Source organism: Lynx canadensis, chromosome C1 (assembly GCF_007474595.2).
Source record: "Lynx canadensis isolate LIC74 chromosome C1, mLynCan4.pri.v2, whole genome shotgun sequence".
Classification (NCBI taxonomy): Eukaryota; Metazoa; Chordata; class Mammalia; order Carnivora; family Felidae; genus Lynx; species Lynx canadensis.
Window position 1 is genome coordinate 3659265 of NC_044310.1, and position 17662 is coordinate 3676926.

Sequence of the window (17662 nt, forward strand, 5' to 3'; positions counted from 1 at the left end):
CCAGCGCCTCTGCCGTGACAGCCTCTCCACTTCCAGCGCTCCTCGCCCAGAGGACGGCGGATGCCCTGAGCTCCTACCCTCCTCTCCCGGAGACGGTTTAGATGCGAGGGAAAGTGCGCCCGTACCCGACAAGCAAGTCACTCTCAAGATCATGAGAATTTGGTGTAAGTCTTCCTCATACTTAGAAACCCAATTACTTCCAAATTCACTGCTGTATTCAGAATGAGGGCTCCGAGCTGCTGAATCTCTACCAGAACGTGTCAATATGAGGAGACGCTTCCCCCGCCCCCGATATAGAAGAACCGACACCAGCGCCGACTCTGGCAGCTGCCTCACTGAGCACGTGCAGTGCGCCAGGCCCACCGCCCTCCGGGGCAGGGCTGCTGGAGAGCCCAGGTGGCTACCGACACAGCCAAGGGGCCTCGAGCCACCAGGCCCCTCAGCAGCTGCCGTAGGGGAGGAGGCCCATCCAGACCCCAGCCCCGCCAGCTCACTCTCGGGCCTCTCCTCTCCCACCACGCTCTACATCTTGCTCGCTGAGCTGTCTGCGCCTCGCTCCCTACAGCCCCCGCCTGAGGGCGGGGAGCCCTCTTCCCCAGCTTCTGGGAGCCCCAAGGGCCGAGCAGGCTTTGCCCCTGGAGAAGACACATCTCTCCAGACACCTGCCTGCCTTGATGTAGACGGTGACCCTCAAACATCTTTCTCGAGATCCCTGCGGCTTCTTGACTCCAGGAACCCTTCAGGTACAACCACCCTCCCGTCATTTTGGTGCCGCACGATTTTACACCAGGCTCTTCTTGAGATTTTTAGCCCAAAATGGGAAGTTTCTGGTCGGGATGACCAGTTTGATTTGCACTGACAGCCCAAGACACGGAAACCGTTCGCAGCTCTGACCCCAAACCTGGGGGACCCTCAGGATCCCCCGCGGAGCTTCCGAAGAGCCCCGGTTCCCAGGACCCCCGGCCCGACTGGACACAGGATTTGCAGGCGTGCCGCCCAGGAACCGGCTTCTGTCAAAGCTCTCCAGGTAATTCTGGCTTGAAAACCTCCCTTGATGGCTGAGAGGGGCATCTCCCCTACATTCTACAAGTAGGATTTGGGAGGGAGAAGAGAACCACGCGGGGAAGAGGGGACAAAGGACAAGGCTGCTTTCGCTCACAATGACTTTGCCCCCCACCCCCTACCCTGCACGGGGACACCCCGGGGGCAGCGGGGGACGGACGAAGCCCTCACCAACATGCTGGCCCCCCAGCAGCTGAGCTCTCCTCGGACTCCTGAAGGCGCACGGACCTCATCCGCTCCAGCTTGCGCCTGCGGACGGCGTCCCCCTCGCGGCCGGCGCCCTGGGGCCCTTTGCTCCTGCTGCGTGGGCACAAACAGCATGGCGGCCAACTCACAGTCCACATCAGCCAGCTTCTGTGCTTGGACCACGTTTTTTACTGCTGGAAGGTTCAAGAGGAGCAAGAAGTTAAAGTGTAGAGTTTATGTTCTTTAAGCAGACCCGGCAACGGGCCTCCGGCCACCTCACCCAGGGAGGGAGCCCAGCGATACGGACGAAGATGGTAATCCTATAACCTGGTCTCCACGGTCCCTCCCTGCCTCCCTCCCTTTACTAGCCTTTCAAATGAAGGAACTGATCTTGGTCCTTACCGACAAATTAATACACTATTAGATGATCTTCCAGAGGAGAAAAAGATCAGTGTTCTAGAAGATGATGCTCCCTCGATTCTCAAGGGCTGCCGACACCCTCACCCAGGACATCCACCACTCTGCGCTCTCAGTCCTCAGACCCACCTGTGAGCTCCCATCAGGAATCAGGGGCTCTGAGGAGTTGCCCACTTGGACTGAAGCCCCAGGCGGCTCAGGAGTGGGTGGGGCTCAGACCAGACCCGCTCTAGAGCTCATGCCCTTGACTCTGCACCTGGCTGCCTCTAGACAGCCGGGCCCCCAGGGCACCGACTCCTTTGGGGGCCTCTGCTCAAACCACGGATGTACACGAAAGCCATGTTCGCAGACAAATGGAAGCCGAAATAGGCCAGGCACCAGCAGGAGCCTGAGGGCGCTGCACTCCCTCAGGTGACAAAGCCACACGTGGCTCACAGCAGGTCACAAGCTGACACACGAGGTTCCCGGACCACCACTCAGCTGGCGCAGGTGGGCAGATGGGAAGGAGTACCCAGCTTAGGACTGGGCCCTCCCTGACTCCTGGGACCAGCAGACCCCACGGGAAGTGAGTGTCTATTTTAAAGGTGTTTAGCTGCTTTTCAGACGCCATGAGTTGGTTTAGACTAGTAAAATGTCCACCCCAAAACAATGTTTCTCACATCTGCGGTACAGGCATGTGCGGGGGCGACCCCACCCGGGCAGGTTGGAGCGGCCGAGGCCCACAGTCCCGAGGGGAGAAACGGCAAGAGACAAGCAAGGCTGGGGGTTAATCCACGGCTCACGTGTCAGACTGCGTCACCCAGTCCCGAAGACACCAGAAACGGGATTCCAGCACTGCAGAGAGCCTAGAAGCACTTCCTCAACTCTGCACAACGTCCCACTTCCCGAGCCTTGCCCGGTGGGGGAAGACAGGCTGTCCGATGAAGCGCCCGTCCTCTGGCTTTGATCAAACAGCCCCGGTCGGGAACCAATGACTCCAGAGACTCTCAATTCGCTCAACAAACCCTCACCGGTCACAGCTGCCTGCGCTGTCTGGCGAGCCCCTGACCTGCTGGGTCCCGAGGCCGTGCCTTTCACACATACTCCTAGCCTGTTCTTGGCCGGCCAGGATGGAAAACCAGCCCCTAAGTGGGAAGTCTGGATTCCCACCCAAGTTCACCACCCTTACCCACTCAACAGGGCACATCACAAGACCTCCTCTGCCTCGGCTTCTTCAACCTACACCAGGAAGCCTGGAACGCCTCTCAGCCTGACTGGATCACAGCTCTCAGACCCCTCTGAGCATCTGGAGCCCTGGGCCCCTCTCCAGGACAGCATACGAGCAGCCACGAGTCTCGGCTGGAGTTTCAGGGAGCTCGTGGGGTCCCGGAGGCCTCGAGGAGCGGGGGCACGGTTCAAGGCCAACAGCATCAGAGGACCGTCCACACGGGAAGCGCAGGGCAGTTGTGGATCCACACCCGGTGGCCTACAACATGGGGACACTGCCCGGAGGGCGCACCCCGCGTTTCGTCCCACTGACACCTACTTTGCGTCCAGTCTGCGGGGTTATCTAAGGGACGGAAAACCCTGGACGCTCCCTGCTGTGAACAACATTCTCAGCAAGTGCAGCCTTACTCCCAGCTCCGTAATGCTTTATTCCTCTCCCCGATGTGGGTTTTCAAATTTGCTTTTTAAAACTCAGTCTCCGTGCTTCCTGACCTTTTCTTCGTTTCCGCTTCCCCTGCAGATGGGCAGCTATCCAAAAACATGCTACTCTCGCAGGATTGGAATCTGTCTACAAACAGCGCAGACAGCCTCCACAGAGCGCGGTCCCCAGCGTGCTGGGTGCTGGGCGGCCTGCCGGCCACTCAGGCAGGCACTGAGCTGGACACGACGGCCACGGCGCTGCCCCAGATCCAGAACGGCAAAGCCCCACCCGGCCCACACGTGCACCTGCGCGCACGCACGCACACACACAGCCCTCACTCCACCCCACCCCCACACCAATCTCACGTGCAAGTGACCCAGCTGCCCCCGCCCACTCCCCACTCACGTCTCGGCGCCCCGCCCTGAGCAGCTGCCTCCCTCGAAGTGGCCGGTTCTGTCATTCGAGATGACCCGTGACCTGGAGGGTGGCAACGTGCTGGAATCCCTTCCTCTCTGCTCACACACGTGACCTAAATGAAGTAAGTCATGCAGAGAAACAGATACCATATGTTTTCACTCCTATGTGGATCCTGAGAAACTTAACAGAAGACCATGGGGGAGGGGAAGGGAGAAAAAAGTTACAGAGAGGGAGGCAAACCATAAGAGACTCTTGAGGACTGAGAACAAACTAAGGGTAGATGGGGGGTGGGGGAGAGGGGAAAGTGGGTGATGGGCATGGAGGAGGCACCTGCTGGGATGAACACCGGATGTTGTATGGAAACCAATTTGACAATAAATTTCATAAAAAAAAAAAAAAAAACACCCCAGCATAAGGTATTAACACTGAAAAGGAGTCTGATGAGACATCAATATTCTCTGCAGGAAGTTCTGGTTTGCAAAGGGCCTGTCCGCACCCCAGCCTGCTAACACCCCAAAATGGCACGCTGGGTCCCGAATCTGCTTGGTGGTCGAGACGCGTCCGCTTCCCCACAGCGAGCTCAAGCTGCAGGTACTCAGGGCGCCTGCTCAGACTCAGGTCGTGATCTCCCCAGCAGCCCCGTGATGTGGGACGGCTGTCACACCCCGGCGCCAGCCTTTCCGATGTCACCCTGCTCAAGGAAGGCCTCTGTGCACGTCCGCAAAACTCTGACAACACGCTGAAGGTAAAAGAGCCTCCACAAGCTAGAATCTTCTGGAGCTGTTCCCATAAAGAAGCCTCAGACAGAAGCATGAGTTTCAGAGGGATGGGGCACGAGCCCAGAGGCATAGGGCACCGCACAGCTGCCCAGGCTGCTAATGGGCCGATGTCTGCGAGGCCGGGGACAAGGAGTGTTGCCTGCAGAAACATCTCTCCCGGGAGGGAGGACGGAGCCTCGTGCCCGGACACGACTCCCACCGCAAGGAGGCAGAGCACAGCTGATGACGTCAGATTTCCACACGAAACACTCGTGCGGCTGGCTTCCCTGAATCCCACTGGCCGGGGCGGAACACCTGCAGGTGTGGGGCGTCCTGGCGATCTCTCTGGGAGTACCCCCTCCCCGCCTCCACTCTGCCCAGGGGAGGACAGGACAGAGTGGCTTCCCGGCTCCACTCTGCCCTCCTCTGCCTCTGTTCTGCCAGAGGCGGCCGCTCTCAAGGGCGAGCCCGGCGCCGGGCACACGAGCACCGCCCGTGACCACGGTGTGAGCAGGTCCTCAGCAGTGGTGACAAAAGTGACATTTTCATCTCCAGCTGCCTGACAGAGGGTCTCCCTCTCGACGGGTTCGGAGCTGAGGCTGGGGAGGAAATGCCCGTCCTTCAAGGCAGGTCACGTGGTCTCTGCTGGCCACCAATGGGGCCACTGCTGCAGCCACCCCTGCAGACCCGGGGATTAGCAGCTGGACCCTGCAAGCGCAGCCGGGGACCCCAAAGATGTGGTGTGACAGCAGACCACTCTCAGGAGGCCAGCGAGGACAAAGGCTCTAACCTGGGCGTGGGGGAAAACGCTCGATTCAAAATGACAGATCACCAGCTCTGGCCAAATCAAGGAGTGACTCACTCGGTGTGGTTGAGAGGCCGGCGATAACGGTAAGCAGGGTCGTCCCCTCTGGGGACTTTTGTCCTTCTCGTTGCAAATTCCTCGGTTGTCTTGAGCGCCTCTGAGCATCCCAACCAGACTGGCCTTCCCCCCAGCCTTCGTGCGACAGGAGCTGCTCCTGGTCACCCGCCCTACTGCCCACAGGTGCTCACAGCTCCACAAGCAGCCCCGGCAGGCGTGTGTGACGCGTCCTCGGCCTCCCACGCCCCGTCAGGGAGACCACCGCCTGGGGCAGGGGCGGAGCATCCTCTGACACAGCACCTCACTTCAGGCCTGGGGAGCGAGGGGGTCAAGCCACCTGCCCACAGCAGGCAGAGAGCAGTCCCGGAGCCCAGGCGCCGCCTGCCGGGTGCACGCCAAGTCACCGTGACACGCCGGACGGCAGGACTGCCTCCTCTGCAGGCAGGCCCCTCACTCGTCCGGCCACTAAGGCGGCCGCTAAGGTGACAATCCAACCCGTGCCGGCCCTGTGTCCTGAGAACGCGCTTCTGGAGCCCCGAATGTTCTCCGTCTCTGCTCTGCTGGGAAGCTGAGAACTTGCCCACAGGGGTCCACCCACCGCCCACCCTCCGTGACAGAAGCTGTGAGTCTCCTGCCAAACACACTCCTCTCATCTCCTGGGGGTCTGTTTACCGCAGTGTCACAGGCTCGTGATGCTTGTCCCCAAGAACGGAACCTGGTGTCAACATCCTGCTGACGCCTCAGGGCTGCTTTGTCCCCTCAAGTCCAAGAGGAACAGAAGTGGAGGCAAGACGGGGCCGCCTGCTTGCTCTCCACCCGTTCGTGAATCTCTCACCACCAGGCCAGATCACCATGGCCGCTGCTGGTCAAACACCCCCACAAGGCAGAACCAGCAGTGACCCCAAGAAGCCCCGGGGCCCCTAGGGGGACAGATGGGCAGGGACACACAGCCTGGTCAAGCAGGGCCAAGCTCCTGCTCCCAGGAGCACAAGCCCCAAGTCTGACTCTCAACGCCCTGGTGCCAGCCAGCCACAGGTGCCCAGTTCCTGCCGCCAGCTGGGGCTCCTGGCTCGCAGCGCGGTTTCTTCCTGGTGAGGAGGGCGGCGTGGGGCCAGAGGGTCTCGCAAGCTCCCCACCCCACCCCGAGGACCCGCTCTGTCAGTCACCTGGCAGTGGATTCACGCCACTCCTGAGGGAAGCTGGGAACCATCTGTGACCCTCCCTGAAGCACAGGCCAGGCGGCCTTCACCGCAGTCTTGCTGAAACGCACACACTGGTGACAGCTCCACTGGGAGGGATGCACGGAAACCCGGGGAGCACACGCAGGGCGGGGTCTGGTGCAGACAGCTCACAGGGGCGGCCGGCGTCCTTGTAGCCCCGCCTCTCAGGAGGAGGGACGACAGGTCACCAGAGCGTGCCGGCGGGACCAGCAGGACCACGTGATCACCTCCGGACGGACAAGGGCCTTCCCTGAGCTCCACCATTTCCTCTGACGGTATCTGTGCTCACGTCGGTGATTCATTCGGAAGCGGACAATAAACCGGATAAGCTGAACGTACACGTGCTTCCTCAAGGCCCGGACGCAGCGAAGACACAGGCCCTCCTCCGGGCACGGTCCGCGATCTCAAACTGCTGTGGGTTTTCTTTCCCTTCAGGGAGACTGGGTTAAGCTGCGGACCCACATGTTTGCTGTGGGAGCAGAAACTGGCCTCCAGGCGGGCAGGGCTCCCGACGCGGCGGCCGCAGAGCATGTCACCGCTGTCCGGCCCCAAGTCCAGGCTCCCTGTCAAAGCGCACAACCACCTGGTCCTCCTTCGGCCCTGACAACCCGGGGATCCGCCCACAGGGCCGGGGATCGGGGCAGCCCCTCACTCTCCCGGGGTCCCCCAGGAAGGGCTGCAGACACAAGTGATAACTGAGCTTCCCGATGAGCCACAGCCACACCGCACAGCCAGGACCGCTGGGAGGGGACAGCATGGCTCTCGCGATCCCTACGTGACCCACGATCACCGAGAGACACGGCAAACGAGGCCACAGAGACCATCACGGAGCCCGTCGGAGCCGAGAGGCCGCCGGCAGGAGCACCACCCCCACCAGGGAAGGTTCACGGGAGGCCTGGGCGCGGAACGGGCCCCTCGTCCCGTGGCCTCGCGCTTCACCCCACGCGCTGGGAATGCAGAGCCACGGAGCACCATCCGGGAGAGGCCAAGCGGGCACTGTGACACCGGCCATGACCCCGCTCCCATCCCCCGGAGGCTCACACGGCCCTCATCCGATCTGCAGGCCTGTGCCTGCAGCTCGGCGCAGAACAATCGGTTTATAAAGAAACAAAAGCTACGACACTTCTTTGTTTTATCCGAAAAAATGCAAAATTTACACAGGCAACCACAGCGCGCCGCACGGACACAAGTGTGCTGCTCGGCATCTGTCCTTTGTCAGCCCCCCCTCCGTCCTCGCCCGGCCTCGCGGCAGCGTCTCCAGCTCTCTCCCCTCAGGCGCTATCGCTCTCTTGCAGGCAAAGTATGGAAATGACAATTTAAGATAACATATAATGGAGCTAATCTTTCTTCTGAAGATAAGATTTAAAACCCGGAGTCACTGCACATTTGTGGGCTGGTGAATAAATAAAAATAACCAACGCAATCTCAGAAACAGAGTGCCTCTCGCAGCTCCCTCGCTCGTGTGAGCTTCTGATGATGTCTGCTTCTCACATGAGCTCATTTATTTCTCCAGAACCTAATTGAGTTTTGCTGTTTCCATATTGTCTGTTTTCAAGGCTGCCTCGGATCCTACATTTGTAAACAAGCAGGCAGAAACCTCCAACCTGACTTAATGAGCTGTGCCCTCCTCCTGCTGCGGCCGCCCCAGCCCGCCCGCCTCTGCACCGCCCGCACGGCCGGATGGGGCCCATGGGGCTCCAGGCTTTAAAGTCGGGCTGGGCTTCGAGGAATGGAAAATTCCCCAATAAAACGAGAGAGGTTTGAGTCTCATCTAGATAGACACGACTCCAGAAACCTCAAATGGCTTGCTTCCATCCTGCTTGCCATTTCACCCCAAAAAACCCCAATCCTTCCACAGGCCCTCAAGGGAGACTGCGTGGGCTTGCCCTCTGGCCCCACAGGCCCACTCCGGCCCTCTTCCCTGCGGGGGGCACAGGTAGGCGTGCCGGCCCAACGTCTGTCCATCAGGGCCTCGGTGGAGCTCCAGAACGTCCAGGCGGGACCACCGTAGCCCCGCCCAGCACAGCCCAGCGCCCTATGCTACCCACACGAGGACAGAGGGGCATCCGGGCTGTGCTCAGTGTCTCTGGGGAGCAGCCCTCGGGACACCGTCAGAAGAAGGTCGGAGCGCTAGGCTCTAAAGAAGTGTGTTTCTCTGTTCCTTCCTCCCCAAGCTGCATGGAGGTCGAGGAACACTTCTTGCCTCTCTTGTGATGAGGTAATTCTATGGGCTGATGCTCTAGATGAAAATCTTTCCTGAACCAGGCATTTCATCTCTGTGACAGAGATGCCCATAGACAGCACCAAGAAACAAAACGTGGGCAAGGCTGAGATGATCAGAAATCGGGAACACCAGGGGCGCCTGGGGGGCTCAGTCGGTTGAGCGTCTGACTTCAGCTCAGGTCACGATCTCACGGCTCAGGAGTCTGAGCCCCGTGTCAGGCTCTCTGCGTCAGCACAGAGCCCACTCTGGAACCTCTGTCCCCCTCTCTCTGCCCCTCCCCCGCTCACATATGCACGCACGTGCTCTCTCTTAAAAATAAATAAACGTTTAAAAAAATAGGTTTAAAAAAAAAGAAATCAGGAACACCAAACAACTGGTGCCAGGACAGGCTCGGGGGTCAAGAGCAGACCTGGTGGTCGAGGACAGGCTCAGGGGTCAAGGACAGATGCCCAGTAATCAAGGACATATTCCCAGTGGTCAAGGTCAGGTGTCCAGTGGTCAGGGACAGGTGCCCAGTGGTCAAGGACAGAAGTCAGTGGTCAGGAACAGATGATCATGGTCAAGGGTAGATGCCCGGTGGTCAAGGACAGATGCTCGTGGTCAGGGACAGATGTCCAGTGGTCAAGGATAGATGGTCAGTCGTCAAGGACAGATGCTCATGGTCAAGGACAGGTGCTCAGTGGTCAAGGACAGATACGCACAGTTCAAGGACAGAGGCTCATGGTCAGATGCTCAGTGAGTAGTCAAGGACAAATGCCCAGGGGTTGAGGGCAGACTCAGTGGTCAGACGTGAGAGATTTTCTCAATTCCTACTGATTACGTGATGCCCACGATACGGCCACGAGGGAGCTCATGCGCCAGCTAAGAAAATGAGCGTCCACCCAGGAGACGGCACAAGGCCAGGCAAAGCTACGGGCCTCTTACCTATTGTTGGCCAGGGTCAGGTGTAGCCAGCCCTTCACCACCGCGTAGACGCCGACGGGCTGGATGCTGCAAGCCTGGTCACGTCCCCACTCACCACCACGTCCTGTTCATATTCGGTCGCCACGACCTCGAGCTCGTGCGAGACCTGCACGGCCGGCCGCCCCTGGCGAAGGAGATGCTGCAAAGAAAGCGGCAGTCAGAGGGCGGCCAAGGCAGAGCTCACCTGCTGAAAACCTAAGTCCTCTCGGGTTTTCCCGCAAATTCTTTAATAAAGTGCACCCGATTCACCAAGTAAACGCCACGGATTCACAAACAGGCCGGGCAGCCACCCTCCTGGAGCCCCCCCTTCTGTGGGAAGAACTATGGAAAATGAGCAACGGAACAAGGCTGGGGACACAGAGCAGACCCCGTCCCCGGCGAGAGCTTCAGGAAGGAGGTGTAAACCAGGCAGGGAAGGCCGGAGGCACAGCAGGCCCAGAACGCAGAGTACAGACCCCCACGCACGCGGGCTGGGAACATCGCACTTCAGCGTGGCTGGAAGACAGGTGGCGGGTGGGAGCAGGGTCACGGGGTGGCTGAGGCCCGACTGTGAGGGTCCACACCAGGACCGGGCTGGTGACAGCCAGCACCAGGACCTTCCTGACCCGGTTCCCTCTGCCAACCCAGCTCACCCCTCGGTGCTCTGCCTGAGCCCAAGCATCAGTGAGGCCCTCAGGGGGATGGTGGGACCACAGCCACCCCCAGGCCCAGCTGGGCCTCGGAGGCCGTGGTAAAGTCACCTGCCCTCTCACCTAGTGCTTCTCACACACAAACAGGCGCGTGGGACCAGACGAAGGTCCCGGCTTTTGGAATTCTTCTGCGTCTACGGCACCAGGCGTGACCGGCTCTGGGAGCAGAGGTGTCCAAAATGACCCCTCCTTAGTGGGTCTGGCGGCTTCCAGGTGCTTCAGACCCTGCCTGTTTGGCAGCGCGGGTCCACAGAGCCCCACATAACCACACACACGTTCACAGCCAGGACCCCCCTGGAGAACGGCCAACCGATCTCCGTTGCAGGAACCACACCCTGCCACACCGGGAAGCAGACATGCCAAAAACCCAAAACAAAACAAAACAAAACAAAACAAAAAACAAGAGCTATCACTTCCCACTCTGAGATTGGAAAGACAGTCTTTAAGCTAACACCCTTAGAGGTGGGTGTATGGGACCAGCAGGCGCCCTCGTCCTCATCCAGGAGGAGCGGCCCCACCAGGCTCCCGGGCGGCACGCCGGCTGGCTCTGCAGGCCGAGGCTTTCGCACATGCGCACCTCTGACTCAGAAGCACGCTTCTGGCAAGTTCTCATCTGTGGACAGCCGAGCGTAAGGGCAAGGAGCACAAGTTCCGAGTCAGAACTGCGCGAAAAGCCTGGCGCTGCTCTCGTCGGTGTGACCTGGGGCCTCGGTTTCTCAGCCGGACATGAGGATAACGCGGTGTGAGCTCAGGGCCGGGTGGGGACACAGTCAGTGAAGCACGGGAGCCACTGTCACCATCACCCTAACTAACTACATGGTCGTATTCTCAGGAACTGAAGATGCTGCCTGCACTGTCGCTCGCATCGCTGGCTCGAAGGGACAGTCCCCCGCCCACACCAGCAGCAGGTGAGGGCAGCCACGCCCCACGCCTTGCAGAGCACCCCTCCCGCAGGCCCGGCTCCTTAACTACTCAGCATCTCTGAATCCAGGGGATTCTCTCCTCTCGGCCACATTTCCCGTCTCCACACTTTTAAAGACTTTATTTTTAAAAAGTAAAATTTAACCTGAGTTTATCCAAGTAAGTGTCAATAATCACAACAGCGTTTGTTTAAGAGGCTGTTCCTAGAGGACAAGAAGAAAAGAACTTCCTCTCCAGGTGACGGCACCCAGGGACACAGGGCTCAGCTGGGGATGAGGCAGGAGCCACAGTGGGTCCCAAATCCACAGGGGCTCCTCTCTGCCCCTCCAGCGCGGCCCCAGTACTGCCATGAGTATTCCTCCCACATTCGTCCACTCCCTCCTTCCTCCTTCCCCATTCCCTCACCCCTCCCTCTTCCTGCATTCATCTCTCCACTCACCATTCCCTCCTCCCGCCATTCATCCCTCCTCCCTCCGCTCCTTCCTCCCTCCGCCCCTACTCCTCCTTCCCTCAAGCCTCCTCCTTTCCTCCCTCCTCCCCAACTCCTCATCCCTCCTCCTTCCCGTATCCCTCTCCCCCCTGCTCTGTCCTCCCCCCACTCCATTCTCCCTCTTCCCCCCACTCCCTCACCCCTCCTCTCTCCATCGATTCTCCACCCTTCTTCCCTCCCCCCTCACTCCGTCTTCCTCCTCCCCTCCGCCCACTCCCCTCCTCCCATTCCCTCCTCCCTTCCTCCACTCCCTCCTCCCTCCATCCATTCTACCACCCCCTCCCCTCCTCCCATTCCCTCCTCCCTTCCTCCACTCCCTCCTCCTTTCCTCCATTCCCTCCTCCCTCCGTCCATTCCCTCACCCCTCTTCCCTCCTCCCTCACTCCGTCTTCCTCCTCCCTCCGTCCACCCCCTCGTTTCCCATTCCCTTCTCCCTTCTTCCACTCCCTCCCCCTCCATCCTTCCCATCCTCCCTCACTCCCCTCCTCCTCCCTCTTCCATTCCCTTGGTACCTTCCTCGCCTCCTCTCCACTCCTCCAGTCCCCCCCCTTCCCCCTCCCTCACTCCCTCCTCCTCCCCTCCTCCCATTCTCCTCCTTCCTCCACTCCCTACTCCCTCCATCCATTCCTCCCCCTCTTCCCTCCTCCCTCCTCCCATCCACCATCCTCCTCACCCTCATCCCCTCCCTTCCCCCCCATCAATCCCCTACCCCTCTTCCCTCCTTCCCCACTTCACTCCTCTCCCCTCCCTCCCAACTACCTTCCTCCCCCTCCATGCCCCATCACCCTCTTCCCACCTCCCCCTACTTCCTCCTCCCCCCTCCCATCCTCATTCCTCATCCCTCCTCCCCCCTTCCCCCATTGCTCTCTCCGTTTGCTCATTCTCAGTCACACAGCTCCATGCCTACTGTGGGTCACGACTGTGCTGGAGATGGGGTAACCGTCCCAAGCCCACCCTCCAGGACATCACCAGCCAGTGTGGGAAACACACAGTGGCCATGATGATCCCTTGGGGCCGCACCGGACAATGACCCAGGAAGGCCCAAGGGACCGGAGTGAGGACCGAGTGAGGACCGAGAACATGAGCTGACACCTGCGAGTGCGCGCTGTGGGCGACCCTGTTCCCCTGGGGGCAGAGATGGACACCGAGGCGGGTGGAGGGGGGACGCAGCCCCATCGGCCCTTAGGAGGAGGAAGGGGAGCGTGGGTCAGGGGAATCACGCGCATAGCCAGGGCTCACAGCGGGGGGGGGGGGGGGGACCGAGGGCCCCCGAGGCTGAATCTGGAAGGAGGTCAGCTAGTGGGTGACTCTCAGAGCCGGGGGGGCTGCAGCTGTGGAGCCGTGTCCTCTCGCACCTCCGTGCCACCGCTGGGACGTCGTGTCCTCAGTCCCTGGCCCAGGAGCACAGTGCAACTACGCTGACCCTCTGGGGCAACTCTGGGGAAGAGCCTTAAATTCACCCACGGACACAGGTCTTAGTATACAAGGAGGAGGGAAAGCTTAGAGACAGAATCAGGTTCCATTACAGTGAGGAAAGCACGACTCGAGTAACCGAGAGCAGGCACCAGGTGATCTTGGCACACTCCACTTGGGGCCCCAGCTCCTACCTCCGGGCTGAAGGGGGGACTCCCGCAGGCCAGGCCGCTGCCCCCGGGGAAGGCGCATCCTCACGTCGAGGGGGCGGGAGGGGACCTCACCAGGGGTCAGTTTTGGGGGGAGTGGACCGATGGCTGAGAAATAGAACCTGGTGTTGCACAGCTGAGACCCCCGTGAAAACCTTCGCCTCGGGGCGGGACAGGATTTGTGAACAAAGAAGTCAGACCCCGGTCCCGCACCGGATGATGACCACCGAGCGGGCGGAGCCTCCCAGAAGGGCCACCCCACCCGGGCCGGGCTCGGCCTGCAGAGCGCAGCCACCTTCATCGGACGGCTGCAGATCAACGAGGAGCAGAGAGTCTCCATCCCAGACGTCCACCTGGAGGGCCTGCGCGGCCAGGTAGTGGCTGAACCGACTCTGCTCTCCGGGCCTCAGGAATCCAGGCTCCGCCAGGAACTTGAGCTGAAAGCCAGGAGAGCCTGTGCAAGAGGCCCCAAATGAGTCCACAGGTAATTAGAGCCATCTATCATCTTCACACTTTGAGAGGATTTCTGCTCTGGTCACGATCACTAATTTCTGCTTCCGTCGTAACTACAGTTTAATAAACACATTAATCAAAAACGTCATAAAATATCCAAATTTACAAAACAAAGAGTCGTGTCCGGAAGTCTGCATTTCTTCCCAATACATACAATGAACTCCTCCCAAACACGATTAGGGTTTTCACCCGAACCCTCGGGGAACAGTCCCTCCCGAACGGGGACAGGCGTCCCGGTGGGGCTCGCCGGGGGGAGGCCGGTGATTCCGTGTGCAGAGTTTAAGGAGCATCGCAGTCTGTGTTCTGCGTCGCGTCAGAGCGGGGCCGGCAGACAGCCGTGGGTAGCTCTGCGCTGAGGTCGAGCTGAGCACCACGGGGCTTCGCGAGGCCCAGCCTCCGCCCCAGCACGGGGCATCGCTTCGGGGCTGTTCCCGGCCGCCAGGCTTATTACTGACAAGGGAGCAGACGGCAGCCCAGGCCTTCAGCCTCTCGAAGCGGCAACACCGTCCATTTCTACGTCGGCAGAGACAGCGAGCTGCAGCGCCGGGGAACACGCTCACGGAGCCCCTGGTGAGCCCAGTACTAAGTCTCGGGAGGAAGGGCCACGTGTTTACTCAGCAGGGGAACGGGTTCCAGGGTCCTCTCCCCACCCCAGGGGGGCCCCACACAGTAACGCCCCGTCTGCTCTCAGGACCAGGACAGTGCTCCCTGTGGAAGGAGGGAAGCCGGTCGGGACAGGACACCAGCACTGGGGGCTGAGAGCGGTTGGGGGTGGAGGGACCTCGCACGGGCCCAAGGGATACAGAGCCGGGACCAGCTGCCAACGGCCTGGCACCGGCCACAGCGAGGGAGGTCACAGGGGCACCTCCTGGAGCGGGGGAGCAGTTAGGAGTCAGGACAAAGGCTCAGGGAGGGCCGGCCGTGACACCGTGCAGGCCAGTCCCGAGCATCACATCTCCAGTGACCAGACAGAGTCACAGGATGAATGGAGGCCAAGGACACCCACCACCCCCTGCCCCGGTGCACCAGCCAGCTGAGACATCCGGTTGCTCTCTGGACACCCCTCATAATGGGTGGCTCAGAGGCATGGTGGACACTGGAAGAAAGACCTGTGACCAGCCCAGCCCCAGCTCAAGGCACGATGCCACAGCTCCACCTGCCGGGTGCACCTGCACTGCGGAGAAGGAACAGCTCGGGCACCGGCTTCCACGCCGGTCCGGCTTCCGACTCAAAGAGGCAGAATAGATCTGAACCCTGTGGCCCAACTTCCCAAACTACACCCATAGACACCTGGCCCTGGGGGCCTCCATGCTCCACCCCGGGGTCCCCCAGGCCCAGACTCTCCACCCGGGTTCTACTTGCTCGCCAGTGTCCCCGCTGGACCCTCGACGCTCCTTCCCACCCTGGCTCCTTCCCAGCCTGCGAGGCTGGCTCTTTCCCCCACCCCATCGCTACCTCCCTATCAGCTGCTCGGTCTTCTTGACGCAACATAATAACTGGGGCTGCCCCCACGCACCAAACACCGCGTGGGGACCACGGGAGAAGAGGATGACGGGTCCCCGCCTGTGGAGCTCACGGCCTCAGGACAACACACTTGAGCCCAGAGCTGATGGTGTGCTGAGCACCTGGAGGAGGCCTGTGGGGCTGTGGGGGCCCTCCTGGTCTGGGCCCAGCCTCAGGGCTCTCATGCGGGAGCCGCCCAGTACCCCCCCGCCCCCGCAGGCTTGGGTCCCTTCACTCTGTCCGGCTCAAACACCGGCTCCTCCGACGGCTCCTCGGCGGCCTCCCTGGCCTCCGTCCCTGTGGTCCATCCACATCACTGCCACAGCAGCCACAAAGGGAGGCCCTGTGCCATCTCCGCCACCCTAAGAAGTCTGCGATGCATGCTGACCATCTACTTAACCAAGACAGACCCCAGGGGCAGTGGCACCTCCCCAGGGTCCACTCAGGCTCCCAAGCTTACCTCCCTCTCCACCCTCACAAACACCGAGCCCCAGCCCCCCACCCCCCCCCCCGGGCTCCTTCCTGAGCCTCAGTCCAGCCACACCCCTGTGTCCAAGTCTGGCGGAGGCTCTTCCTCTGGCTGGACGGTCCCCAGCCTCTGCCCCTCCTTCCTGACTCACAAACACCCCTGCTCCGTGAAGGCACCCACAACTCCCACAGATGACAGGCATGTTCTAAGACTACAGTCTACAATCACCAATGAAATACAGCAGCTAGGAATATCTAGGCACCAATGACAACGCAAAAATCTAGAGACACAAGGAGAAACAGATAAAAACATAATTAATAGTAGAGAACAACTAATCACTTTGTTTTCAAGGCAGGTCAAGTCCACAATAAATAAGGATATGAAAGACCAGACCAGCTAATCCCTGAGGTGGAGCGTGTGCATATACGTACAACACTGCTCCCCAACAACAGAATACATCTTTCGAATGTATTTGGGACGTTAATAGAAGTTAATTATGTGTTAGGCCACAAAGAAAACCTAACTACACTCCATAAGGTAAAAATATTACAAATGATATTCTCTGATCACCATGCAACAAACCAGAATTGGAAACAACTTTTAAAAACAAATTTACAACTTACTTTTAAATAATTCAATGTCAAGGGGAAACAAAATTGAAATAGATTTTCTAGAAAAGAATGAAAATTCTACTTATCTGAATCACCAAAACATAATGCAGCAACCAAAGGAAAATTCATAGCCTTGAATATTCTGCATCCATAGAGACAGAATTAAAATAAATGAGTTAAATGACTCAAATTAGAAAAACAACAGTAAAGAACACCCGCCCCCCCCAAAAAAGTAATAAAGATAAGGTAAGATTTCGTTGGTTTGAAAACAAATAAACAGCAAAACCCACCATGAGGTACACTTCTGAGTCTTTGGAAGACGGTGTAAATAGAAATGAGCAAGTGAGGAAATGTCCCTGTGCCTGGCAAGTCTGCTCCTGCCCCATGAGGGCCATTCTCTTCATGTTAACCTAGGATCCCCAGAACCCCCTAAAAAGGGCCTAACAAGTTCATTTGGAAAACCAAGCCCAGCCAGAATGTACAGAGAGGTGGGGGACGGGGATGGGCGGGGCTGCTATAAATACAAAGCACAGCCAAGTAGCACCTCTGACCAAATAGCATGCCTGCCCTTTCGTGGTCAGATAATCTAATGCAGAGTCTGACAAACCACAGCCCACAGGCCGATCTAGCTGGGAGCTAAGAATGGCTTTCATCTTTTTAAAGAGTTGTTAAAAAAAAGAAAAGAAAAGAAAAGAAAAAAAAAGAAGATCCAGAGGGAACATATGTAACCCAGAAAGTCTAAAATATTTACTATCTGGTCCTTAACAGAAATCAGTTGCCAACCTCTGGTCCAATGGAGCAAAATATAAATCCAGAAATAAACCCACTTAATAAAAAATGTTGGTACGTGATAGGGTGGCCCTCAAGTCCCTGAAAAAAAAAAAGATGTCCTTTTAATAAACAGCACTGGGTCAAAAGGAGAGACATTTGAAAAAAGATAAAATTGGATCCCCTATCTCCCATCACACAATAGAATAACCTGCAAATAACCAGAAATCTCATGTGAAATATGAAACCTACAACCCTCCAAGAAAACGTGTGCTTCTCTCTACAAGCTGGCGAGGAGGACGCCCTCGTATCCAGGACTCGGGAAAACTCCGAAGCAATA

The 17662-nt window shown here is 58.8% G+C and overlaps 1 protein-coding gene across 1 annotated transcript in view; it reads right to left on the bottom strand.

Moving 5' to 3' along the window:
- The window catches only part of NPHP4 (nephrocystin 4), a 109753-nt gene that overhangs the window by 11992 nt on the left and 80099 nt on the right, over nucleotides 1-17662 (bottom strand). Inside the window, 8 exon segments of the mRNA XM_032594185.1 lie at nucleotides 1234-1271; nucleotides 1274-1362; nucleotides 1364-1442; nucleotides 2905-2914; nucleotides 3706-3824; nucleotides 9702-9767; nucleotides 9770-9920; nucleotides 13779-13912. Of these exon segments, the coding sequence (XP_032450076.1) occupies nucleotides 1234-1271; nucleotides 1274-1362; nucleotides 1364-1442; nucleotides 2905-2914; nucleotides 3706-3824; nucleotides 9702-9767; nucleotides 9770-9920; nucleotides 13779-13912 (686 nt within the window).